The sequence below is a fragment of the Gossypium raimondii genome, chromosome 8, assembly GCF_025698545.1.
Source record: "Gossypium raimondii isolate GPD5lz chromosome 8, ASM2569854v1, whole genome shotgun sequence".
NCBI lineage: Eukaryota > Viridiplantae > Streptophyta > Magnoliopsida > Malvales > Malvaceae > Gossypium > Gossypium raimondii.
Genome location: NC_068572.1, coordinates 5,811,000 through 5,838,105, shown reverse-complemented (window position 1 = coordinate 5,838,105; position 27,106 = coordinate 5,811,000). Strand labels below are relative to the sequence as shown.

The window sequence follows — 27,106 nt, the reverse complement described above, 5'->3', positions numbered from 1 at the left end:
GAGTATCCTTCACCTTTAAAAAGATATTTTAGCAAATAACCAAATATAACACTTGCGTTAAGAGTCAAGTTGGTAATTTCTTTTATATCTTCCCCTCTCGACACCCAAGTATTATATATGCCCCCAAAATAAAGAGACTTGAACATTAGAAGAAAGCACCTATACCGAACAAAATTAAGTGAATACGCAAAATTGTGACCACTTTATTTCTATCTTTCCATATATAACCTAAAAAAAAAGAATTTTAGAGAGTTTCTGATTCCAAAAGTGCTAGACCATACTAATTCTAAATTATAAATCAATTACTTAAACCCGGAACCATCCCTAAAAGCTTAACCCATTTTCAAATATATTTTAAATTTATAATTTTAAATTTTATAAAAATATATAAATAATAAATTAATATGTTTTTATTAAAATTTTAATATAAAAAATTAAATATATTTTTTAATGTTACATTATAATATTACATATTTATTATAAATCTAATTTCTATGTGATATAAAATATAATAATAAATTACATAATTAAGAAATAGTCAGCCTCCAAATATCTGACGAGATTCCGGGTTTGGATAGCTAACTCGGCCTTCTAACAGGCCTAGAGTGCACCACCAACCCTAGAGAAATCAAGCATCTAAATGAAACCACTCGTCCGTCACCGTTGATTTTTTACTATAAAAGACTCCATTAGGGTTTAGTGATAGATCTTTATTCTCTTTACACTCTCTCAAAGCTCGGCTGCTAACCCCTGTGCTCAAAGCTATGGTAAATCTCAATCTCCTCACAATACTTTATTATCTTTATATATATTTCTAATTTACTCTTTTTTTTTTGTTAATTTAGCTTCTCTTAAAACTGTTTTGTACCCTTTTTAATGTCAGATTCCTGTTTGTTCTTCGTTTTTTATTTATTAAAATTCATGAAAACATGAAATACTGGATGCATTTTCTTTACGACGTTACAATTTTGTTCGAGAAAAGAATCAATAGAATGAGCTAATCTCTTGTTTTCCTGTAATATATTTAACTTCAGTCTAAGCAGTGTCTTCGAGGTGTTTTTTATTTTTTTGTCATTTTCCTTTTTTCGTGAATTCTTTAGTAGAATTGACCCGAATCGAAGCAAGCATCAAGAAATTAAAGCTGTTTATTATTATTTTTCATTGGAAAGATTTAGGAAATGTTAGGTTGTTTGTTTTGCAATTTCGTTTTTTACTTCCAGAAGAGAAATGAAAATAAACGTGTTTATAGAAGATAACATTGTTTATTGATTGTTAATATTATCTCTTAAAGCTGAAAAATTATGGTGGTAAGTATTGATGTAATGTAAAATATTTGTAATTGTGAAAAGCATGGGACTTGAGTACTTAACTTATGCTTATATTTCTTTGACTAGCTATCTTTCTTTTGATTACCTACGTTTGATCTATATTTGGACATAGAATTAGGAAATAAATCCGCCAAGATCCCCAAAAACATGGAAAAACTTGAAAAAAATGTTGAACATGCTCTCTATGACATTTATATTCGAGTCTAAATAATATAGTACTTAACAGTTTTATAGGTTTAATTGTGTTTGAAATGGTTATCATAGATGCTTCCTCATTTTGCTGAGTTGGTTTGTTTTGTCACCTAGCCTTTCGTGAAAGCTCAAAAGTCAAAGGCATACTTCAAAAGATATCAAGTTAAGTTCAAGAGAAGACGAGGTATGATACTGATGCCTGTACCTTAAATAGTAATATGCAGATCTGTCCTTGCTTTCTTTGATGTTTTAATACATTTTTAATCTTGTAGAGGGCAAGACTGACTACCGGGCTAGGAACCGTCTTATCAATCAGGATAAGAACAAGTACAATACCCCAAAATATCGTTTGGTTGCAAGATTTGTATCCTAATATTTGACTGACTGTCTTCCCCCCCACCCCCACTACCTCACTTTCATTTGGTTTATGATGTGGGTAGCAACTAGCAAGCAGCCATTTTTTATACCAACTTCTGTGAGTAATTTGTTCCGACAGCCTGATAATTTGTTTGAGGCTACCAAGATTTTCTATATGCAATTATATGTGCTAAACTATATTGATTATTCTTTCATTTTTTACATTATTCTTCGTATAAACATTTTTGGGCTGCTGGTTAACATTCCAACCTTAACACATTTATTAGACCAATAAGGATATAGTTGCACAAATTATACATGCTAGTATTTCTGGTGATATAGTTCTTGCAGCAGCTTATGCTCATGAACTTCCCCGCTATGGACTTGAAGTGGGCCTTACCAATTATGCTGCAGGTGTGTCATTTTCTTCTGTATGAATGTTCAAATGGTCTTTTTACTCCCTGGTTGAGGGTGGTATCTTACTTGATGATGCTTCAAACACAGCTTATTGTGTTGGACTCCTCTTGGCTCGCCGAACACTGAAGCAACTGGAGATGGATGCTGAGTATGAGGGAAATGTTGAGGTATGCATGTGCCATTGTTTTTAAGGTTTGAAGAATTATGGGTTGTTTACATCTTTCGTTTAGATGTATGATAAGTTTGTAAATCATGTGTCATTTGCTTGCAGGCAACTGGGGAGGACTTCACTGTTGAACCAGCAGAGACAAGGAGGCCATTCCGTGCGCTTCTTGATGTTGGTCTTATCAGAACTACTACTGGTAACCGTGTTTTTGGTGTTCTCAAGGTAAGTGGAACCCTTTCCTATTTATGGGTCCTGATTCAGGTTGTGCTCATTGGTTTTCTTTGTCCAAGTCTTATCAAAGTTGTGGATTCTTTTGATCATACCTAGACTAGGCAAATTTTCTAACTTGATACAAGAAAAATATAAAATACCTAAGCCATGTTTATGATACAAGAAAAATATACAAACATAACACAAATATATGAATTTCCCAGTGCATTGATATTTCTCATCTGTATACCTCAACATTTCTTTCAGTGCATGTACTATTGTTGAGGTTGAGGTGTTAATCTGGAAGTGAAAGAAATAGTTTGGCATGTATTTGGAACCCTAAACCCTAATAGTTTGGTATGCATTTGAAACCCTAAACCCTAAACCCTATTTGTTGAGGTTAAATTTCTGGAAGTGAAAGAGAAGAGTTTTGTGTGTATCGGAACAATTGTTTTGATATGGTAAAATTTTGTGCAATGAGTATTTAAGCTTTTCTGTTTATATTAGCAGCTAGGCCATGCTTTCATGCCATTTATTGCTGAACAAAATTATTCTTGAATATTATCTTTTAGCTCAACAATCTTCCACTTGCATTTTCTATTCATTCAGTTTTAATGTGTAGTCCTGTTTCATTTTAGGGTGCTCTGGATGGGGGAATTGATATTCCTCACAGTGACAAGAGGTTTGCTGGATTTAACAAGGACGGTAAGCAACTTGATCCTGAAGTTCACCGCAAATACATTTACGGTGGCCATGTTGCTGCATACATGAGGGTAAGGTTTAAAGTTTATGAAGTGGTGGTTAGAGGGGAGTGATGATGGTGTTGAAGTTCTCTCTCTTGTCTTAATTTGGAAACAGTTTCATATCTTGTTGTCTGCAAGTCTCACTTTGTCAAGTTGACAGAATTTAATGGAAGATGAGCCAGAGAAGTACCAGTCTCACTTCAGTGAGTACATTAAGAGAAGCATTGAGCCTGACACCATAGAGGGAATGTACAAGAAGGTTCATGCCGCCATTCGTGCAAGTCCAGAAGCAAAGAAATCCGAGAAGGCTCCTCCCAAGGAACACAAGAGGTATAAGCTTCTTTCTCTTTCTTCTTGCAATTTACTTTTTACGTAGTTCAGATAGCCTATTAAATCAGGCATGACTGACCCCAAACTAGTTAGTTATATAATCTCGAAAGAAAACTTGATTTTATTCCATACGTGGTTCTGCTTGATAGGTACAACCTGAAGAAGCTGTCTTACGAGGAAAGAAAGGCGAAGTTGATTGATAGGTTGAAGGCGTTGAATTCAGCTGCCGGAGTTGATAATGATTCTGATGCGGATGATTGATCAAGCCGCTGAAGTTGATGCTACGGTTGAGGAAAACACTGGGTGAATTCAGCATCGGAATTTTTGTTTTTGTTTTTTTTCTAAAATTTCATCCTTTTGCTGCTAGAATTTTAAAAAAAAGGACTGAAGGCTGTGCTTCTTTATTAGGTATATGAGGAACTGGCATTTTTGCCTGCTGCTTCCGTTATTTGATAGTTTAATTATATAAGTACTATTCTATTCGTGGCTTCTAAATCTTCACTCCCGGCAGATTCAAGATTAGAGCTGTTGAGACGGGTTAATCGTTTCCAGTAACTTATTCGAAGATAATCAGTAAAAACCTTGGATTCGAGTGATTTTTACCGATAGTAACAAATATCCTATTGAAGATATTAATCTAATAATATAAATGAAGGTTAAAGTATGTGTTTATATTAAAAATTGAATTACATTTTATCTTAAAAAAGTAAAAATTGGATTGTATTTTATTTCTTAAACAAAATTGTGAGCATATTCATAATTTTATTAAAATTTATTTGTTATTTGATTATTTTGCCTGTTATGTGGATAAAAATTTTAAAAATAAAATAAAATATTTAAAATATTAATTAATTTTTTAATTTAACGTATAAAAAAAAGAAGTAAATAGCAGCCTTCATAGAAATTTCGGCAAGCCAGCGTGACTTATTTAATTATTTGAAATTATTTTTATTCTAAAATAATTAAATAAGTGAATCCAAAGAAAATTGGAATTGGCAAAAGAGGAGGAATCACCCCACGCTCTTCGACAGCAAATAAAACACACCGACGGACCCCCAGAAAAGCTGCGGACCCGAAGCCTGAGCCGAGAGGTATAATTTACAAACAAAAAGTGGTCGTTAATCTTACTGCAAAACCCTGAAAAAGTACAGCTTTCGTTGCCTCCAACGTTCTTTGATCAACTGTTTCTAACCCTTCCATTCCAACCTTTTGGGCTCCCTTCATTTCATTCCTCAATTCTCAATCCTTTTCTCCTGCTTGAAATTTACTCCGTTTTGATTTTTGTTCGAATTGTTGTTGCACTCTTTTCCCTTTTTACTGGTACTGAGGCGTGAAGACTGCTGAACAGAAGAAGAGGAACGTGCTTTGCTTTCTCGTGATATGTAAAAGCATCTCAGCAACTTTGCTCCAAGTCCGTGGTAGTCTTGATTTCTTTCTACGTTTCTCGTGTTTCTCAGTTGATTTTTTTTTTTTATGTTTCTCATTCTCCTCTTATTTCTTCTTTGTTCATAGAATTAGTTATAGTTTAGCTTTATTTTTCTTGGAAATTTATGAAACGAAGAAGATTCCAGGGGTAAATTTATTCATAGAATTAGTTATAGTTCCACAACCATTTGGCCTTTTGTTTTGAACTGAACTGGTTATCATGTAAACGATCTGGCCTTTATCAGTTTTACTTCACAGTTGACATATTTAATTCACAACTGTGAATTGTGTCAATCATTAAATTATTGAAGTATGAGAAGAGCTTCAGAGGGGCTGGATCTCATTCTTGTTCATTCAAACGACAGTAGTTGTTTGGTAAGTAAAAGGTTTCCTAGTTTTGCCCAACCTGTGTCCAAAATCGGCCTTCTGAAGACATTCTTGGCCAACTCCACCTTGAAGCGGTCCGTTTGGAGATTCCTTTTACTTAGCAGGTCTATCCTACACAGCTACCCTTAGACATGCACAACACCCTTACACTGACCCATCTTTATCTTGCAATCTTTATACAAATTTACACATTTGAGAACGAAGATTTGGCTGCCTCTGTGCCCTCTTCCATGGATTTCCTTCCCCATCAGATCTGCATCAGTTGAAGATAATGATGGTTGGGAATGGCATATATGCTGTGGCAAAAGTTTTCAGCTTTTGGTACTAATGATACATTTGTTCCGAGTACAAATGAAATTAAGGAAGATGATGATAGAGGAATTAATTGCTACGTTAGAGAAATCTATTTGAGGTGAAATTTAGCTATAGAACCTAACAGTTGCAAGATGCTACTTTTGCACACATGTGAGAGAAGGGGAACAAATTAAAAAATAAATGTACTTACCAGACATGTATGCATTTGAATTCTAAAATGGTAGAATAGCATTGTTGTGCTATAGTATAGGCTTTTACGTTAATCAAGATCTCCTTAAATCTTGTTTACCTCTATGGTTATCTTTTACTTGATATTCATGGATGCTTCCCCTGACTTTGGCTACAAAATTACAGCTATGATGTTAAATGTTTCATGAATCATTAACTCATGGATTCGGAAGGCCAGAAATGTGGAAGAGGTACCATATCTTTAGCATGTGGTTTATAGTTTTACTCTGTTATTCACGTTGCATTTTTTGGTTGATGCTGGGTTTGCTATTAGGTTCTTACCTATTATTGTACTCTTCAGTCTTCACTGTCAGAGTTTGTGGACTATATGTTTTTTTTTTCCATAAGACAATAATGGTTAATGATATTTCCTTGATATCAGTCAGGATTATTATGATACGTCACCATCATTCCCTATTTTATATTGCATCCGTGTAAAATATCTGAAATTCATGCATGATGGTTATTTTGCTTGGTTATATTTTTTCATCAGTCATATATTGTATACATGTAGCACATGTTTCTTGTAAATATTTTTTTAACTCGAAAACTATCCTCAAGAGAATATCAAAGTATTTAATTAATAAAATTGTTGCATTTATATGACTTGCTTGTCAGTTATTAAATAATTACCTAATGTAAGCACGTGGCAATCCACTGTCTATTACTTGCTAACTAAGTTACTCAAATGATGCGAAAATCACCCATGATGTATGTTGCTTATAGTATTACTCACAGAAAAGTTTAGATTCCTTGACACTATTCTGGTTCAGTATAACATGAAAATTTTGGATTGATGATTTGAGGGTTAGTTGACTATAATTTCATGTAAAGTTAATTGGTATTGGATTTTATTATTATTATTTTTATTGTTAACTGACATGATAGTTTAGGGCCAAGGGAGCTTAGTGGTCTTGTTGATCTTGTAAGTCGGTATAACTTGCTGGTTCACCATGACTTCTTCTGCAAGAAACATCTTCCGATGTCCATCTTAGATACTCACTATCTTCATACTGTGGTGGGAGGTACTGAAATTAGAAAAGGAGAAGGAATGCTGTTGGGCCAACTTATTCAGAATACATCGTATAACAGAGAAACTAATGTCCGCTTGCAGCCATTTGACCTGGATATTCTTACGGATGCTTTCGACCTGAGAGAAACCACTCCTGTTGAATTGCCTGAGGTAAGAAATTTTCTTCTTTGTGATTAGCTTTATTTAAGTTTCCCATTGATTATTGAGTCAGTAAAAAATTCATGCTCATACATGTTCTCGTATTGACAAAAATTTTCTTTGTTAGTCATGACTTCATTTGAAGTTCTTAACCAGTTTGTTCTTTTGGTAGATTGAAAAAGGGGTTCCTACAATTTTTGGGAAATCAAAGGTTGAAGCCAAAGACAAAGAAAAAGAGAAGAAGCATAAAAAGCGCAAAGATAGAGATAAGGATAAGAATAAAGAGAATAAGAAGCTCAAGCACCGTCATAAAGATAAAGATAAGGAAACAAAGAAGGATAGAAGTAGGCATCATGATTCACTCAAAAAAGCACCATGAAAAAAAGGGTTGGAAGTTTGTTACCTTTTTTGAAGCTATTGCTTGATCAGGTCATTTGGCCTCAAGTATTGTGGAAGGATTGTTAAGCTCATGGATATAAAAGTCTATGATGCTGTGCAAGGACACAAAATCAGTCAGCTAATTTATCAGTTATTTGTTCAAGAATGACATTGTTTCTTTGAAGTTATGCATGAAGCATTTGCTTTCGACCTTTAAAAATAAAATTTTCTGTTGCCAGGAATAAAACTGGTATCTAATGTTTCCCTGCACAAGTTTGCCAACTGATTTGTCATCATGAATGTCAAGAAATAATCCATCTTTCTAAAATTAAGTTAATTTCAGAAAAGGAGGCATGATGGAGATGAAGATCTTAATGATGTCCACAAACACAAAAAAGAAGGTATTGCATATTATTCCGATTTGCTCTATTTTTGTTGCATTATGTGGATCATCTTTTAGTGGATCATCTTTTATACTTGTGATATTTTGGTATTAACATTATATACTTCATTCTTCTCTCTCACTCAGGCAAATCAAGGTACAATGAAGAAATAACTGTGATCACTCAATATTTTCGTGTAAATGGTGCGTTAGAACTAGACTGTTTACTGCATTAGGTTTTTAGTAAACGTTTTTAAAAATGTCTAAAAGTATAACTTCCAAGGTAATTCTATTTGAAGCAGAGAAACTGGCTTCCATTGAATATTTGTTTTCTACCTTTCAGTCAAACCTGTGTCATAAGGGAAGCAATATTCTGGATCTGCTAAATTAGTATTTTCGAGATGATACCAGACGACCTTGTGGCTGAAAAGGTTGTGGAATGGTGTTCTTTTGACTTCTCATAGGGTTTGTGCATAGTTAATAAATTGCATACTTCAAGTATTCACAATTTCTAGTTTTGGGGACTATGATTCCACAGAGTAGGAGAAAGACTGTTGTATTATCAAAACAAATGTTTTCTCTTAGTCTTGAATTGGTATGAACAGTGACTATTTTGAATTTTGATCCTCTTTTGACTATTCATTATGTGATCTGTTATGGGGTTGGGGTAGGGTTGAGAAGGGTGATTACATGGCTGTTAGGTCTCAAGGGTGTGTGTGTGCATACATATATTACGGGCCTAGAACTTTAGTCTGGTAATTTGTGCGGCCTTAGGCAATTCTTTTGCTTTAAATCCGCCTAAGTCAGCTTATCTCTCGAAAATTAAAATTCTTCAAGGGAAATTCTCTAAGGCACTAGAATGAAGCAAAAGCAAACTCAAAAGACAAATGAACTCGAATTGAACCAAATTGAGCTCTCTCAGATCTAATGATACAATTTAAATTACATTGACGGTTAAGACTTGTATATCTACAAGATTAGAGTCTTAAGAAATTTAAACTCCATACAATCTTATTTCTTTGGATTTACAATATTTACCATAATAACTCTAGTTTTACTGGAGTGCTCCATAAGGCCATCAAGGCTTCAAGTAGATGAGCTTCTTCATTTGTTTCACGAATCGGGGCAATCCAAGTTGGTTAAATGAGTCGGACATTCTAAGGATGTCCTTGTTGCATCCTTGGAATGACACTGATCCAACTCGTCTCGAAATTGCCACGACACCTCAATTGATTCCCAGCCATTCTCTTTGTTGGTAGTTTTGCCCTTCGAAACAAACCTTGAGCATTGTTGCTAACTTTGGTTTGTAAACCCTTCGACTTACCCACTTCAGAATTCTGAAAGGGCCTATGCGTCTTTGTTAAGCCAATGAGTCATAATGTAAAACCCTAGGAAAGTGTTTGAGATGTACCTTACTCGTAGCATTTAATCGATTTAATTGCCCAGTTTGCATCACTGTTTTTCTCACAAGGTTCGATTTACAACTCACCTCACTCATAGGTGGTAGCCCTATCGATAACTCAACATGCTTCACATTGGTTTGCCACACCTCTAGCATTTTCAAGCCTCTCTCATATGTGGTAGCCTCACCGATAAATCAACATGCTTCACATTGGTTTGCCACACCTCTGGCATTTTCAAGGGAGTCTTTGTAGCACTTCGATCTATTAAGTCAATGTTCTTTCTACAGTGAACATCTTTAGGTAGTTGGATTACTGTTGATACCTTGGTTCTATCTTTTTCATCACAACTCATTGGTATAACGTATTGTCATCGATGAGTATCCAAGATACATTTGCAATAGGCAAAAGGAACGCAAGTCAAGGTTTTTTTTTTCTCTTCATCAGGGTAATCTCAATAATTTTTTTTCTCCCTTCTCGTTTTATTAAAACCAAAACCAATGTGCAACCACGACAGGTATATAAAGCCTATTGGTGTCGGTAAAAAAAAAGTCGGGGCCAAAATTTTTTTAAACACAAGTGTCGGCATAAGGATGCCTGGCACCAAATTTTTTTTTGACAAATCCTCAGGTGCCAACATGGGGAAGGTCGACAACAAAAAAAATAAATTTTTTACCCAGGTCCTGGCCACGAGAAACACGGGACCAAATTTTTTTCTGGCACGGGTGCCGGCCACCACAGTGCCGACACAAAAAATTACCAATTACTTTTTTCAATTTTCATAGATAGTGCCAGGCTGCTAGCCAAGTGGACGTTGGCACTTAATAAAAAATATTTTTTAACCGAAAAATAATCGTATCTTTTAAAAGGTATACAAAAATATACATACGAGTGTCGACCATTGCAAAGTCGGCACCAAAAAAATTTATTTTGAAACCCCGATCCAATCAGCAGGTAATGATTACAGGTTGATTGAGTTGGGTGCTGGCACCGCTTGACACTGTAGCTTTTAGATTATTTCCGTCATAATTTTTCAGGTTGGGTAATTTTTATAAATATTTTTTTTGATTAATTGTTAAAAAAAGCCTTATTATAATAATGTTACCAAAATTATCAATTTCCATTTGGGCCTTGGAAAGAAATTAAGGCTCAAACACAGCAGATCTGTATTAAGCCTTCAATAGAATTTGGTGAAACCAAAACCATGCCAGCTAGATTCCCTGTCAGCCCAATCATTTCCACTCTTATCATCTTCTCCACTCTCGTGTTTTTTCCTCGACAGTCATTAATGGAGTCCTTTTCCATCATCCTTTCATCTTCTCCATCCTTCCAAAGTCACCCCAAAACCCTCAAATCAGTTTCTTCAAACTCTATGTCTCGACAACCCAAATCTCCCACCATTAAACTACCCTCTCACAACCCTCTCTCGATCCTTCAAAACTCTCCTATTTTACAAACTGTAGCCAAAACCCATGTTTCTTTTACCTTATTTAACCTCTTTACTTCTTTCCCTTGTCTTGCCGTCGCTGACACAGTTATATCCTCTCCCGAGCCTGGCAAAGTAAACCTTGAAGCAGTGTTGGTCTCGGTTGATGAATTTTTTAACAAGAATCCATTTTTTGTTGCTGGATGCACTTTCATTTGGCTTGTTGTTGTGCCTTTAACTAAACAGTACTTGACTAAATGTAAGTTCATACCCGCCATTGATGCATTTAGGAAACTCCGTGATGACCCAAGTGCACAGCTTTTGGATATTAGAGAGAACAAGACTCTGGCTTCTTTGGCCTCCCCAAATTTGAGTTTCCTCAACAAGGACACGGTTCAACTTCAGTTTACTGCTGAAAATGAAGATGGGTTCGTGAAGGAAGTCCTGGAGAAGTTTCCAAACCCTGCAAATACTGTTATTTGTGTTCTTGACAAGTAAGCCTTTGGGATTTACTTTAATTGCTTTGTTTGTTGTAGAATCATTTCATAACTGCATAGTTGTTTCCTCTTATTGTGTAAGGCAGTTTTGATGGGAATTCCTTGAAAGCAGCTGAGTTATTGTATAAGAAGGGGTTTAAGGAGGCTTATGCAATCAGGGATGGAGTCATGGGCAAGAAAGGATGGTTGGTAAGTCTGTTTTTTTCTTAGTAAATGGCTGAATCAAAGAGTTCATGGATTCTTTTTAGTAAAGCTCTGTTTTGAATACATTTTGTACTTCTGAGGATAGTAATTCAGTTTCATTTTTATGTTTCTAGTTTGGTTTCTTTTAAGCAATGTTCCTTCTTTCTAAATCATGTTTTTGAGTACATGTTTGTATTATTCTTGTATCTTTTTTGGTAGATTAAGCAATTGATCTAATTAGATTAGTATTGACCTTTGGCTAATAGAGAACTTGAAACAAAACATCACCTGAATATGAAGTTTTTTGTTTATAGACTGAAATACTTTGGACTTAAAATCTCATTCCTTTTATTGCTTTCTTTGTTTGCCTTCATTCTCATGTCTAAAATTGACCAATTGTTCATTAGAGTCGAGTACAAGTGTCAAGTATGAGTATGTGTTCAACACGAGAGTATATTCAGATATGTGATGGTACAAATACTTAGAAAAAATGAAGCCAGCAACATAGGTTCCTTTAGTTTATATCTCATTTATAGTTTAAATGGTAAAACATCTAAGTTTGATCATGTCTGTGTAAAAGTGGTATTAGGCTATCTGCTATTAGTATGTATATATATGTATATGTATATATGTTACCTGAACTCCTATTTTTTACTAAAATATCTGCGTTTACGTGTAACCCTATTTGGAAACTCACCTTTGAGTTCGGTTAACATGATAGAATATGGATTGCATGTGTTATGGTTTTTTGGTTTCATGCAGGCAATACAGGAGACCCTTTTGCCACCTTCTGTGCATATTACGAGTAAGAAGAAGAAGAAGATCAAAATTTCTAGAGGGTTTGGAGTAAACGGAGCAGTTGATCAAGTTGAGGATAAGAAAGAGGGTTCCTCTTCTACAACTGCTCCCATATTAGAAAGTCAAACCATGGATCATGAACTTACTGAATCTATGCCACATGCAAAAGTTGGTTCCCACTCCTCTTCTCCTTACCCTAATGTATGACTTCTCTCTTTTATATTATGTTGCTCCGAATCTTTATTTTTCTTTGCATATTCGAATACGAGTACGGGAAGAACTTTTAAAAATATGAACATATTCATGTCGGACACTCACCTATTCTCTCTTCTCCTTACCCTAGTGCGATATGACATTTTAACAATCCCTTGAATACATAGGAAAGAAATGAATATATTCATTTGAGGTCCAATTCGAAGACTAATTTACATGTTAAATCTTTTACATTAATACATGAATTAATTTTACTGAAACTCACCCTCTTTTCTATGTAGTACCCGGATTTGAAGCCACCATCTTCACCAACTCCATCAAAACCATGAGAATGATAAGCTGTCTGTGAGTATCTCTGCCAGTGGTCACATACACTCATCATTATCCATTGCTGAAGATCATTCCACTTTTGGAAAGCATACTTTTCATTTTTGTAATTACCCATATAATTTAAGTTCTATGTTTCTTAAAGAAACATTCTCAATTTTAGGTTATATTATGTCAAATAAATACAATTTGAGAATCAGAGTTAAACAAAATAGAGCCAAGGTACATTTCATATAAAATTCCATCCATGCAAGTTTTACATGTTTATTTCCATGATAGATAGATTAATAGATATAGGTGTAAATTATGTCACAGGTGAAAAAAATCAATGTAACAAAATATATTTATAAAAAGTTTATATTATAACCAAATGAAAAGACAAAAATAACTTCATATAAATGTTGTGGCTTTGTATATAGAAAAGGTATTTTTGTAATTTTTCAATTGAGCAGTTCAATTAGAGATGCAAATATTGAAAGCAATAAGATTCCCATATGTGACAATGAAGCTGTCCTGCATGTAATATCATATATTCCTTGGCTTTACTCTTGTGTCTTTGATTATGAAGGGTTCACAGCGAGGCAAAATATCAAATTCACTCAAGGACCTAATATCATTCATTCTCTGCAAAGCCAGAAAATCAACATCCTGATGATGTTGCTTCAACAAAATTATGCATACTGATGAACATGGGGGTCCTCTCACTATTTCACCTCTTCCTACCCGCAGAAGGAGTTAAAAAAACTATTATCTGAAAAATTTTGAGTTGACCGAGAGAATCTTGGCAAATGACTATCCCAATCTATATTACTTGAATTCGAGTACTGTAACTTAGCATGTGCACTGTTCAAGCTTAATGAATCTAATAAGAGCATGGAAGATACTGAACAAAAAGACATGTTGAAACAGTTCGTATGTGTTTGAAAGCTTATCAAGAGAATCTATGTACTTATCTACCAATGGAAGGCCCCACTCATTTATTTTTCGAGGTAAGAAAATGCTCAAATATCATTTTTATCTTCCTATTATGCTTAAATTTATATTTTAATTTTCAATATAATTAGTTAATAATTACTCTCTTAAAATTTTTGGAGTGATTTTAAACAAAATATTAATTATTTAGACTAACCAATAACACGACTTATTTTTCCTCTTTTTAATCATTATAAGATAATAGTAAAATAGCAAATTTGATTTCTACAATGATCCCATTTGATATTTAATCTTTATATAATTTGATCCTCTATTTTTATAATAGACCAAATAATTAATATCTGTTATTTTATTATTTTACAATCACAAGTAGTCGATCAATGGTTTTTTTTTCTTTATGAAATAAGTGTCAATGGTTGTTAAGGGCATTAATATACAATGATGTGAAGAAATTGACAATGGAAGCATCTATGCATGCTGCACAGAAGGAGACAGTAAAACGAAACAAGGATTTTAAACAGTGAGGAAAGCAAGCAGAAAACACGAGGGTGGGGGAATCTAATTTGAAGTAAAAAAGTGGCCAACAAGGAAACTCAATGGCTAGGCAATGTACTAGATTCAAAGCTTAACCTCCCAACTAAAGCCAAGAACATTCCTCACGCTAATTGGGCTGGTTAGCTCTTTCGACTCGGTCACGTCACCATAAAAAATGAACTTCTACTGCAAGCATTATATATTTGCGCTCTCCTTCGTCACCTCGGATTAAGTTCCATAGCTTTGCTAAAATATCTTGTATGCTATTTATCAAACAGGTGGTGATCTTTTTTTAAGGATTAAAAGGAAAAGCCTTGGGAACTGAAAAAGGAGGCAACAAATTATGGTAGACACCATGGGCTGTTGTGGATTACGACAAGCACATTGCCATCGCCATGACCCTCAAAAATACATTATCCGAGGAGAAATTGAGATCGATCGCAGTCCTTGGTTCTCTCTCTGTGCCTCTGGATCATCTGTTGTTTTTCGGCTTTACAGCCAAGACAACATGGATCCAAGTAAGTATATACAAGGCATTGTCATACTGTATCCAACCATGGCTATATATATATATATATTTAAAAATATTTTGATTTAATTTTTTATTTTTTTCTTTTATTAAAGAAAATAAGAGAATAAATTATATTAGGATCACCTAAAAAATATAGTTTTTAAGCACTAATAGAATCGTGTCATGTTGTTAAATTTTAAAGATAACAAAATATCATTATACACTCGTCTATATCTAATATATTCTCTACCTTAATTTAACTTTAATTAATTACTTAAAATAATTAATTTTTTAAATTATAAACAAACATCTTTTCTTCTTTTACAAATTTTTATCATTTTGTTTTTATTTTTTATTTTTGTGCAACTAATTTTTTTACAAAAATAGTAATTTTTTGTAACAGCCCAATTTTGGGTCTAGTCAGAATAGTGGTTTCGGGACCACAAATCCGACGAGAAAAAATGAAATGGCCTGAATTTTCAGGGGTGTCGGAACGGTGATTCGAGATCACTAAATCCGACAAATGAGCAGAAAATATTATTAATTTAGTGAGTATAAGTTAAATGTGAAGTTAAGAAAAATTTTGAAATAGTAAATAGTGCACTAGAAATAAATATTAAAATAATTAAAAAAAACGATGTATCGAGACCTCGGAGATTTTAAACCGAGCGATAAATATTTTTATAAATATTTATGGAGTGTTAAAAAGTTAGTATTAAAGTTTCGTTAAGAAATTTTAAAGTTCCGATAATTAATTGAATAAAAAGGACTAAGTTGTAACAAATGCAAAATTATAGAAAATGATTAAATAGCTTAAATGATAAAAGAAACAGGGCTTAAAAGGTAAATAGACCCAATTTCTATTTGGGCTGGACGGCAAAGGCATGAAACCAGCAAGAAAGTAAGGAGAATTAAGGGCAAAATTAGAATATTGCAAAATTACTTAATAAAACTAGGATCCAAGTGGAATTATCTAGATTTCTCTTTATTTTTCTGCATTCTCATCAGTAAAAACACCATAGAAGGGTTTCCTTAAGCTGGTTTTTCATATTTTTACTGCAAGTAAGTTCAATTCTTGATTATTTCTTGAAATTTTTGTGTTTTTGTGACTTTTACAACTAGGCCCACTTGTTGAATTCATTAGTTTTTGATTCTATGAAAGAAGTTGAAAGTTGCTATGAATATTTGCTGCAAGTATATGATGATTTAGCATGGAATTAGAGCTTTAAATTGTTTATATGCTGATTTTATTGAAAGAATTGAATAGAAAGTGAATGTTTGGGACCTAATAGTAAAACAAGTTAGGGTTTTATGAGGAAATTCTGAATTTTAATAATTATGAATAACTTATAATGTCTAGCTAAAGTACTAATTGAGAAAAATTAGCTTAATTGAGGGGTTAATTGAGCAAGGACTGAATTGTATGAACTGTGAAATTTGGGGCAAAATGGAAATCAACATTTTGCACTAAAACAGTTTTGGACAGCAGCAATAGTTTAAATTTGAAAAATCACCAAAAATTGTGAGAATCGAATTAGAGAATGAATAAAATATGAAATTAAAGCTTATTGAGTCTAGTTCCTCATAGAAGAAGCGGTGTAAGTAATGGAATTGTAAATTATGAGATATAATAAATTTTGTGAGACAATGTCAGAATGATTTTGGGTTCCCCTGTTCTGAATTTGGAAAATCATAAAAAATTAAATAAAAATAATTATGGGCTTAAATTTATATATTTAAAATTCTGAATGAGTCTATTTTCAATAGAAACAAACAGAAACATCATCCGAATCCCGTACGAGGAGATAATTAATTTTTAGTGAAGAAGGGTCGGAACTGTCTAGTAGTGAAACAAGGGAGACTTTAAATAATAAACTGTACTTATTGGCTAGGCCAAAAATTCTTAAAATTTTATGATAAGAAGATATGTAAGTCTAGTTTCAGATAAAATTAACGGATCTTAATTTGGAGTTTTGTAACTCAAGATATAAATAATTTAGTGACTCTGACTCGGATAGACAAATTTGAATTTACTTATAAGGAAATAGTGAAAATATAGTTAATGTTATTTAAGCGTGTTATATACATTAAGGATATGGAATGGAAAGGAGGAGGAGGAAAATTGGAAAATATATGAATGACTTGTGTATAAATCGGTCATATATTCAATCATAATCGATAAATGTTGAATTAGAAATGATGTAATGTTTTATTTCAAATAGTTACTATGAGATTGATGATGATATGATTTTAGCTAAATTAAAAGCTAAAGCGATGTTTTCATTGCAAAATTAAGAATTTCATAAATGTGTTAATGAATGGCATAATCGATAAACTTTGAGTTAAATGGTAAATACGTATTAGTATTGAACTTAATGATATTGAATTGTATGAGAAGTAAATGGAAATTTCTATTGCTAGTGATATGATTTGAATTAAAAGAATTATTGTGACATTGAAATGTATATTGGATTGAGAAATTGATTTGAATTGTGAACATGAGAAATTATGAATTGAATGAAATGGAAATGAAGCATTGAATTGTTAAGACTTGTGAATTGCATGAATATAAATCGGGTCTCGTAGGCCTTATTTATTATGAATATAATATTTAGAGGATATATTGTGAAGAATTATAAAAGCATGTTAAAAATTTGAAAGTTTTAATTTAGATGAAATTTTATAATACGGTTAAATACGTTTACAAGTGTATGTGTTCTAGTAATGCCTCGCACCCTATTCCGGCGACGGATACGGGTAAGGGGTGTTACATTTTTCTACAATTTTTTCGATGTTAACACATAATTTTGGTAATTAGTTTACCTTGAACCGCGAACCTTAAACTTGAATCTTGAACCTTAAACTTTGAATTTAGGGTTTGGAATTTAATGATCAATGTTTAAGGTTTGGGGTTCAAGGTTAGGGTTTAAGGGTTTGGGGTTACGGGTTACGAGTTTAGGGTCTAAGGCCCGAGTTTGAAATTTTAAGTTTTAGGTTTAGGGTAAAAAAAAACACTAATATTATGTGTCAATGACATAAAAAAATGTTGAAATGTTATTAAATAATTGGAAGGGGACCATGAATAATGTAATGGGAAGAGTTCATAAAATAAATTTTTTATGGATGAGTGTAAAATAATAATTTCATGTCTTTAAAATTTGATGATGTGATAAATTTTTATTAGTACATAAAAGCTTTAGTTTTTAGTATCATCCAAACGTAAGTTATTCCTTTTAATTGTATAAAAAAGCATAGAAAAAAAAATCTAAGCATTTATGTTATATGAAATGGTTGATCACTGAATTAACATCAAGATTTAAGTTTTGGGGATTTTGAGTGTGAGTAGAGGTGATCATGGGTTGGGCGGCCTGACCTGAACCAACGGCTCGTCCGAAATATGGGAGGATTCGAGTAAAAATATCGGCCAGAAATATGGGTTTGGGCAAAAAAAAACGAGGCCTGTTTAGAAAATAGGCCGGGCCTCAGGCAAAACTTTTTTGGCCCGGGCTCGAATATATAATAAATATATATTTTATTTTTAAAATACATTTTCTATTTTCCCATTTCCCATTAGACATTTAGTATTTATATAATAATTATATAAAATAAATATTTATTTTTTATTTTTTATTTTATAGTATTTTAAAAATACTTTTTTTAATTTTAAAAATACAATTTTGGTGTTTATTAAAAAATGGGCCGGGCTGGGCTTAGGAATTTTTTTTGGGCCGGGCCTAGACAAAATTTCAAGCCCATATTTCGGGTCGGGTCAGGCTCGGGCCTAGGATGCGGGCCAAAATTTTTTTCTAGACCTGGCCTGAACCCAACCCGACCCGGCCATGATCACCTTTAAGTGTGAGTCTCATCACACGTATTTATGGTAATTTATTTTGACTTAGGTTTAAATATATTTTGATTATCAATCCATTTTTTAAATTGCATATTGTAATAATTTGATTCTAGTTAGTAGTTATATGAATATATATATGTATATATTGCAGCCACGAGAAAAGGGGTTGAAAGTGAGAATGCATACGTAATGAAGGGGAAAGAGCTAGAAAGGAAAAAACATGAAGTCTTAAGCATGAAGGTGCCAATAAAAGTGATCAAATTCGAATTGAAGTTCGAGGTGACGCGAGATTTCGGGATTCCAGGGGCTTTTGTTGTTGAAAATAGAGATAAGAAGCATGAGTTTTTCCTAAAATCCGTCACATTACATTACATTAAGCATCCAGATCTCGAGGAACGAAAGTTTCATTTCTATTGCCGTTCTTGGGTTTACCCCATTACCAAGACCGGATTTAAACGGATTTTCTTCTCAGATCAAGTATGCTTACATATGTATAATTGAGATAACTTAGTTATTAAATTATATGTAGTTCAATGCATCTAATATTTGATTATGATTGAAAGTGTTGTATTTTTTACAGTTATATCTTCCGAAGGAAACACCAAAGGGTTTAGTAGAATTGAGAAAAAAAGAACTTCTGAAACTACAAGCCCCAAGACTAAAGGGTGAATGGAACCCATGGGATCGAATTTATGATTATGATGTCTATAACGATCTTCGAGATCCTGAAAAGGGTCGATCGTATGATAGACCTGTGTTGGGTGATTCCACTAAATTTCCATACCCACGTCGGTTGAAAACGAGCCACCTTAATTGCCAACACGGTAAATATAAATAGACCATTGAATATATAAATTTAAATTTGTCTAATTATTTATGTTTCATTGATTGCTTTCATTTGATATATTTGGTTGTATGTGAAGTAGACCATTCAAGGGAGTCTGGACCAGCAAGGTGCTTCCAGTTTTATGTTCCACCAGATGAGCGAATGAGCAATGAAAAGCTACAAGAACTGAAAAACAACTTTGTCGAGGCACTTATTCGATTTCTTGCGCCGGAATCAACGCCCCCACACTTGTGGGATCAAGAATGTCCCGACTTCGTCACCAAAGTTGCACATTTCTTTGTACCCAAGGCAGCGATATCGAAGAAAGATGTTAGATTCATTCGATCCATAATAGATTTCTGTAGAAAGCTAAAATTACCATCTTCTCATGGAGGTCCCAACAGGTCAGATCCAAGTGAGGAACAAGACATTTTTGAAGACATTATAGGCTTTTATGCAGACAAAGAAGTGGAAGAACTGGACGATTCGGACAAGCAGCGGCTGGAAAAATTGGTACCCAAGGAAATTCTTGATCAAGTTGTTGCCACTCTTGCTCTCAAAAGACAACATGTCAGTGCTCAATTGCCTTCAATTATAGCAGGTGGGAAACATGAACTTATAACTGCCATAGATGTTTTTCTATTTATCAAGAGCATGATATATGATCAAAGATACGTTGATTGAAACGATTTATGTTGTTTTAAGAGGAAAAATTCGCTGCTTTTGCGGAAGAGGAGTTTGGTCGTCAAATGCTTGCAGGAACAAATCCTGTTCGAATCCGGCGCTTGAAGGTGTCTCTTTCCTAGGTTTATAATATATAATTTTTTAGCCGTAAGAATTAATAGATTTGAATCTCTAACATTATAAACGTTGCAGGAGGAGGATATGGAAATTTTTCAGGAAAGGTACCCGGGTATTGAACTCAAAGATCTTGAAAGTCTTCTGAAAGAGGTATAAAAAAGAAAACTAGTTTGTTCAAGATCATTTTGCAGAGATATGTATTTCTTTTCCTTTCAAATTAACTACTTTATGAATGCATACATAACACTATATGGCAGCCAATGGAAGCCAATAGGGCATTCATCTTGGACCACAATTACTTTGAGCAATTTTTGAAAATGATAAACGGGAAAGGTGTTTGCGCTTACGCAACTCGAACGATACTAATAGCAGATGAATCATCCTATGAAACGATTATACCAGTAGCAATAGAACTAAGCTTGCCTGAAGACTCTGATGGTGGCCGCAGCAAGTTCCTTGTTGAAGCAAATTGTTCCCCAGTTTTATGGGAGTTAGCAAAATTTCACGTTGCATCCAACGATGCAGCTTACCACCAGTTAGTTAGCCATTGGTAAGTAGTAATCATTAAATTAACCCAATTAATTTCGTATCTGTTAAATTTATATGTTTGTTTTGATGTGCCAATGCATCCAAATCAAGGTTGCATACACATGCAGTAGTTGAGCCATTCATAATTGCGACGAGAAGACGGTTGAGCGTAATACATCCAATCCATAGGCTATTGGATCCTCATTTCAAAGACACACTGCATATAAATGCATTGGCTCGAGCCATCTTCCTTAATGCTGGAGGGATTCTGGAGACTCTTCTTTTTACTGGTGAATACTCCATGGAATTGTCTTCTTACTTGTATAAAGAATGGAGATTTGATAAGCAGGCCCTTCCTGAAGACCTTCTCGAAAGGTTGGTAATTCTTGAATCCATTAGAATTGAATGGATTCACTTCCTTTAAATGTTCCAAGTTGTACAACTAACGATGAGGACCATAACATTTTCAGAGGTATGGCGAAACCCAGAGTCAGAGATGAGGTTGTGTCGGGGCTAATGGAGCATGTCGAGAGAGACAAATCAAGCAACAAGGCGGCGACAGGTGCAGAACAGAAGAAGTTTGAGGTTGACGCTGAGGTGGAGCTCGTTTTAGAAGACTATCCCTATGCAAAAGATGGAATTGAGATATGGACCGCCATTGAAACATGGGTGACAGAATACTGCAATATTTTCTACCATAACGACAATGATGTGAAGGAAGATGAGGAAATCCAAGAATGGTGGAATGAAATCCAAACAGAAGGACATGCAGATCGAAAGGAGGGATGGTACGACATTAATACATTCGAAAGCCTCGTAAAAGCTCTGACAACTCTCATATGGATCACTTCAGGACTGCATGCAGCAGTGAACTTCGGACAGTATGGATACGGGGGTTGGCCACCAAATCGTCCCATGTTATTGAGAAAATTCCTCCCAAAAGAGGAAGAAATGGAAGGAAAGCATATCATGAAGTTCGTGGAGGAGATGTTGCCTGATAAGTTCCAAATGAAGTTGGCAATTGCGGTAATGGATCTTCTGTCACGACATACATCAGATGAGGTTTATTTGGGTCAAACATCACCCCAAAAAGAGCGGCCATTTATTGAGGATCATGAGTCTATAATTCAGAAAAAGTTCCAAGAATTCAGGGAAAACCTTGAAGCAATAGAGCGAAATATAAACGAAAGGAATAAAGAATATCTTTTAATGAATAGGTGGGGATATGCAAAGATTCCGTACAAGCTCTTGTACCCTGATACATCAAAATCCATGCGTCCAACATCTAAGGAGAAAGGGAAATATCATCCTGAGAAGACGGATATTAATGAAAGGGGAATCCCTAACAGTATTTCCATTTAATTTTCTCGGCTATTTTACCCATCTTATAATTTTTTTTAATATTTATAAAAATAATCATAATTCAAAAACATCCATCCAAATGACCTTAAACTTGGGTTATGAGAATCCACAATAGCTGACATCCCCTTGATATTTGATCCAATGATTGCCTATAACTTTAAAGTATTATTTATTTATTTATTTATTTTGAGACTTCAATAGTTGACATCAGATGCACCGTATCATACTAATATACATTATACCAGAATTTGAAAAAAAATTGAGTTTTGGCCAATAGATGACCAGCACCAACATTTAAAAAGAATATAATATGTTTTATAATCTTAATCCAAAACAAAAATCTTGGGTTTTATAATTTGTTTCAATTAATAAAAAATATATATTACAATTTGTTCATTTATAAATTTAATAGTAAAAAGACTTTAAATTTTTTCAAAAAAGTAATTAAGTCTCTTTTTTTTAACACTCAATTGGGTATTTGAACTTTCAAAATGCATAAAATATCTCAAACTTTTTCAAAAAAGCAATTAAGTCCTTACTTTTTTTTCACTCAATTGAGTACTTAAACTGCCAAAATTCATAAAAAATGCCCTCAAACTTTTTCAAAAAAAAAAAGAGCAATTAAGCCCTTGCTTTTTTTTTTCACTCAATTAGATACTTGAACTGTTAAAATGCATCAGAAAGGCCAGGGGCGGATCTAAGGGGCTGGTAGGAGCCCCGATCCCCGCTAAAATGGAAAATTTCCATTTAAGCTATTTATAATTTATAAAATTTTAAATTAGCAGTGGTAAAATTATTTTTGACCCCCCCAAAATGATAAAAATTTGATTTAATCCTCTAAAAATTATAAAAATATAAGCTATTAAAATGGTGAAATTTCATTTTACTGTCATAAAATTTATAATTTAATTCGAACCCCAAAAAATTTTAACTTTTCCCTACCCTTAAGTCATATTTTTGGATCCACCACTAAAAAGACCATTTGACCATTAAAATTATAGAAAAATTATAAAATGCTTCTTTAGGTACGATAATTTTGTAATTTTTTTACTAATTTTATATTTCTTTACATTTTATAATTTTCTTACAACTTTATATAATTTTCTAAATTTTTCTATATTTCTATATATTTTATAAAATTTTATGATTTTTATAATATTTTACAATTTTTTACGATTTTATATTTTTCTAATTTTAACAAGTTTTAAATATTTTAATAAAAAATTAATCATTTTTACAACTTTTATTTATTTTTAATTTTTATCCTTTTTTACCACTTGTCACGTCGTAATTGTGACACGTGGTGACTTTAACTGAAAAAATTAGGACGACTAACTTTAACAGCAAAAGGGCATTTTTTAATGGCGGATCCAAAAATACGACTTAAGGGGCAGGGGCAAAGTCAAAATTTTTTTGGGGGGCGAAATTAAATTATATATTTTTATGATAAAAAATGCAATTTCGTCATTTTAATAACCTATATCTTTATAATTTTTAGAGGATTAAATCAAAATTTTATTATTTTGGGAGGGGGCAAAGTGAAATTTTATCATTACTAATTTAAAATTTTATAAATTATAAAGGGTCTAAACGAAAAAAAATTATTTTAGGGGGGTTGGGGCCCCTGCCAGCCCCTAGATCCGCCCTTAGCTTTTTTTTTTTATACATTTTGGCAATTCAAGTAACCCAATTGAGTTTAAAAAAAAAGCAGGGGCTTAATTGCATTTTTTCTAAGTTTGAAAGTCTTTTTTTATGCATCCAATTGAGTGCAAAAAGAAAAGAGCTTAATTGCTTTTTTTGAAAAAGTTTAATTTCTAGTGTTAAAATTTAGCTAGATTTTTTCTGAATATTATCACTAAATAAATCGAAAACTTAAAATCAAATTTAAACTAGAAATTAAATTCAAACTAATTACAAAATTTTAACAATATCAAAAACCCTTTAATTTTTATCCAGCCACCTTTTTTAAGTCTTCAAACCTTTAATTTTTATCCAGCTAACTTTAAATCTTCAATCTTTCAATCAAGCCCTCCTCTTTACTTTTTGTTTCAATTTAGTCCCTTTTTTTTGTAAGAGTTTAAATTCAGCACACCAACTTCATTCCTGATAAGAAAAACCAAATTTAATAGCATTTTCTCCGATAATTAGCCAAAAATAAATATATTAAAAATACAAATTTATCTTGTTACCACCATAAATCTTTTTTACGATAAACCATGTTTTATGTTTTATCAATCTTTGCATTTTATTATTTTAAAAATATGTATGTATTTTTTATTAATCTCAAACTTTAAAACTGTGATGGTTCAGTAGTATTATTGGCATAATGATTTTTTTGACCTTCCAATTTTAAAAAAAATCATTTTAACCATTTATTTATTTATTTATTTATTTATCTTTTAGTCATTAAATTTACATTTTCTTGTCAAATCACTCCAAAATAGATGAAAAATAATATTTTTTCACTTTAATGACGTGATATACACATGGAATACCACATGGATGACATATTAATATTTAATTATTTTTAATTTTTAAAATTTACAAAATTTAAGAAATTGTTTTTAAAATTCAAAATCATTAAAAATATAAAATATATTTTTAAAATTAATTAAAAGTTTACATATCTTTCACGTGGCAATCCACATACATGTCATGTCAGCAAAGTTAATAATTTTTTAGAAAATTAATTTTGAAAGGAAGTGAATGGTGGAAATTAAAATAATTTAATTAAAGCGAATAAGTTTAATAGTGTGTAATTAAAGTGAAATTAGAGTGCAAATTAATAAAAATATCCATTTTTAGAAAATAATTTCTTAATTATTATACCTAATAAATTTCATTCAAGAAAAAATAATATTGTAATGATTATTTATGAGACAAAAGGAAGATAGTAGAAATGTGAAACGGTTGAAGGACTCCATTGCAAATATCACAAAATGACTTTGACTTCATCATGACCGTCCAATTTAAACTACACTATCAGGACACTCTAAAACTCCCAAATTACATATTACATACATAAACCAAATCCATCACCTCCTTTGATTTCGTTTTCGCCACCCTTCCATTACTAAAACCTCCCTGGCAGGCCACCACCTATCTCCGGCGCCGGCGTTAAGTAGTGAAGAAAACATCGATCCACCACAATGACGTCGATCACTCCCTTTCTTTCTCTTGCAGTCCCCACCAGGAAGCAGCTCTCAATCTGTTCGAAACAAGTGACGCCGTGTTGTTGTTATTCGAGAATTGGTTCGATTCCGTGTGGGAGGAAGGGTGGTGTCGACGTCGGCAGAAAAGGTAATGGACTAAGGTTGTTGGTATTCGTCTGTTCGACGACGCCGTACGTACGAGGAATTGGGTCGCAAAGGGTCTCGATTGGGAATAAGAGAGATGGTGGGGCAACGAAAGGTGATTTGTCTCGGGCTTTGTCCGCGATGCTTCCTTTCGTCGTCGCTGCTACTGCTGTTGCTTCTCTTGTTCAACCCTCCACTTTCACTTGGTAAACTTCTTTTTGTTTGTTTTTTTTGTTCTTTTTGGCTTTTTAATCAGTTTTTTAATGATTGTTTTCTTTAAACTTTCTGGGTTTTCGTTTTTTTTTTGTGTGCGTAAAATCCACTGTTTGGTTTTACTCAGTACTCTGAATGAATCCGTTGTTGGGAAATCTCTCTTATTTTTATATAATTGAGTCCTTTTGAAGAATTACAGTTTCAATACATGAAAGCATATTATTTTGGGATAAAGCAGCATTTAGCACATCAACTTACCAATATTTTACACTTTAATCCTTGAATTTTTTTGTCTAGACCCTCAATTTGGTAGATTTTCATAATTTAGCCCCTAAATTTGGATTCTGCAGACACTTTAAGGCTTGAAATTTTTTATATATTTTCTATAATTTCTTTTTTTTTTGTATTTTGTAGGCTTTTAAAATTTATCTATATAAATTTCGTATCACCCATCGCACCTTTAATGCAATTCAAATTTAGGGATTAAATTGAAAAAGTTGTCAAGTTGTGAAACTGAGGTGGATAAAAAATTTGTAAGGATAAAATTATCAAGTTTAGAACTAAATGGTACTTTATCTCTATTATTTGGGTCAATTCAACTTAATATTGAGCGAGAAAACTCAAAACTCAAAAAATTGACTCGAGTCAAAGTGTTTGGACATGTAAATTTAAAAATAGAATGAAGTCTATTTTTATTTAATATATAATTAATTTTAATTTTATGATATAAAACAAACATTTTATAGTGAAAATAATTTAGAAACTGTTGAAAATTGATTTTTTAAAAGTATTTATAAAAAGGATTTTGAATTTTGTCGATAATATTCAAAAATCATAAAATAAAACAAAGCTCATTTTGTTAAAATAAGTCTAAAATTAAAAAATAAAAATTAATACGAAAAGTCGAGAACCGAATTATGAATAGTTCAAAAATTTAAAAACCCGATTGATTTAAACCAATAACACTCCTAATCCAAATTAAATATTAAAGAATTATCAAGTTCAATAATTATAAAGGACTCAAAAAATTTCAGAGTCCTGTACAAGAATAATGGCCTAATTCAAGTCTTCAAGATAGTTTATATATATATATATAGGTTATTCATAACTATTTTTGCCCCACTTTTTGCGTTTTAAATATTCGTTCTTTTGACAGGTCTTTCTTATTATATTTTGTCAAGTTCTCATTATTTTTTCTTAAAGATAAGTTAAATGTGAAACAATTACTAAGTTCAATAATTAAAAATACCTAAAAAAATTTTAGAGTCTCAATATGAGAATAATTGTCTAATTCAAGTCTTCGAGATAGTTTATATATATATATATATATATGGGTTATTCATTACTATTTTGCCCCACTTTTTGACAGGTTTTTCTTA

At 32.7% G+C, this 27,106-nt stretch overlaps 3 protein-coding genes and 2 pseudogenes across 5 annotated transcripts; all 5 read left to right on the top strand.

Annotated features, from left to right (window-relative positions):
• Positions 1–587: 587 nt before the first annotated feature.
• On the top strand, positions 588–4,238 carry LOC105790511 (60S ribosomal protein L5). The gene is made up of 9 exons (XM_012618150.2): positions 588–767; positions 1,635–1,704; positions 1,793–1,884; positions 2,165–2,291; positions 2,382–2,461; positions 2,566–2,682; positions 3,309–3,443; positions 3,574–3,743; positions 3,893–4,238. Exons 1-9 carry the CDS (start codon positions 765–767, stop codon positions 4,002–4,004), a joined length of 906 nt encoding a protein of 301 aa, XP_012473604.1. The 5' UTR covers positions 588–764; the 3' UTR covers positions 4,005–4,238.
• Positions 4,239–4,723: 485 nt separating this feature from the next.
• On the top strand, positions 4,724–8,649 carry LOC105793090 (mediator of RNA polymerase II transcription subunit 19a-like; annotated as a pseudogene).
• A 1,983-nt stretch (positions 8,650–10,632) lies between these two features.
• On the top strand, positions 10,633–13,833 carry LOC105790510 (rhodanese-like domain-containing protein 4A, chloroplastic). Of its 2 annotated transcripts, none has more exons than XM_012618149.2 (5): positions 10,633–11,349; positions 11,439–11,541; positions 12,298–12,501; positions 12,828–12,891; positions 13,442–13,833. In XM_012618149.2, the coding sequence occupies exons 1-4, from the start codon at positions 10,634–10,636 to the stop codon at positions 12,873–12,875; spliced, it is 1,071 nt and encodes a 356-aa protein (XP_012473603.2). In that variant the 5' UTR covers position 10,633; the 3' UTR covers positions 12,876–12,891; positions 13,442–13,833. The 2 variants fall into 2 exon arrangements, with proteins under 2 accessions (XP_012473603.2, XP_012473601.1); XM_012618147.2 differs by having other exon boundaries at positions 10,635–11,349; positions 12,298–12,534.
• Positions 13,834–14,421: 588 nt separating this feature from the next.
• On the top strand, positions 14,422–22,286 carry LOC105790506 (linoleate 9S-lipoxygenase 5). 2 transcript variants are annotated; one of them, XM_052635361.1, is made up of 9 exons: positions 14,422–14,858; positions 18,853–19,178; positions 19,282–19,525; positions 19,628–20,128; positions 20,233–20,318; positions 20,404–20,478; positions 20,586–20,878; positions 20,968–21,231; positions 21,327–22,286. In XM_052635361.1, exons 1-9 carry the CDS (start codon positions 14,684–14,686, stop codon positions 22,216–22,218), a joined length of 2,856 nt encoding a protein of 951 aa, XP_052491321.1. In that variant the 5' UTR covers positions 14,422–14,683; the 3' UTR covers positions 22,219–22,286. The 2 variants fall into 2 exon arrangements, with proteins under 2 accessions (XP_052491321.1, XP_052491320.1); XM_052635360.1 differs by having other exon boundaries at positions 19,625–20,128.
• A 3,366-nt stretch (positions 22,287–25,652) lies between these two features.
• The window catches only part of LOC128043129 (linoleate 9S-lipoxygenase A-like), a 19,927-nt pseudogene continuing 18,473 nt past the window's right edge, over positions 25,653–27,106 (top strand).

What these genes read in the sequence shown, in the direction of transcription:
- LOC105790511 (XM_012618150.2), top strand. An exon ending in AGTATGAGGGAAATGTTGAG is followed by an intron (nt 2,462 to 2,565) that starts GTATGCATGTGC and finishes ATTTGCTTGCAG; the next exon opens with GCAACTGGGGAGGACTTCAC. An exon ending in CCTCCCAAGGAACACAAGAG is followed by an intron (nt 3,744 to 3,892) that starts GTATAAGCTTCT and finishes TCTGCTTGATAG; the next exon opens with GTACAACCTGAAGAAGCTGT.
- LOC105790510 (XM_012618149.2), top strand. Translation starts at nt 10,634, where the DNA reads ATGCCAGCTAGATTCCCTGTCAGCCCAATCATTTCCACTCTTATCATC. An exon ending in GTTATTTGTGTTCTTGACAA is followed by an intron (nt 11,350 to 11,438) that starts GTAAGCCTTTGG and finishes TGTGTAAGGCAG; the next exon opens with TTTTGATGGGAATTCCTTGA. An exon ending in AATCTATGCCACATGCAAAA is followed by an intron (nt 12,502 to 12,827) that starts GTTGGTTCCCAC and finishes TTTTCTATGTAG; the next exon opens with TACCCGGATTTGAAGCCACC.
- LOC105790506 (XM_052635360.1), top strand. Translation starts at nt 14,684, where the DNA reads ATGGTAGACACCATGGGCTGTTGTGGATTACGACAAGCACATTGCCAT. An exon ending in TTCGAATCCGGCGCTTGAAG is followed by an intron (nt 20,319 to 20,403) that starts GTGTCTCTTTCC and finishes TAAACGTTGCAG; the next exon opens with GAGGAGGATATGGAAATTTT. An exon ending in CACCAGTTAGTTAGCCATTG is followed by an intron (nt 20,879 to 20,967) that starts GTAAGTAGTAAT and finishes ATCCAAATCAAG; the next exon opens with GTTGCATACACATGCAGTAG.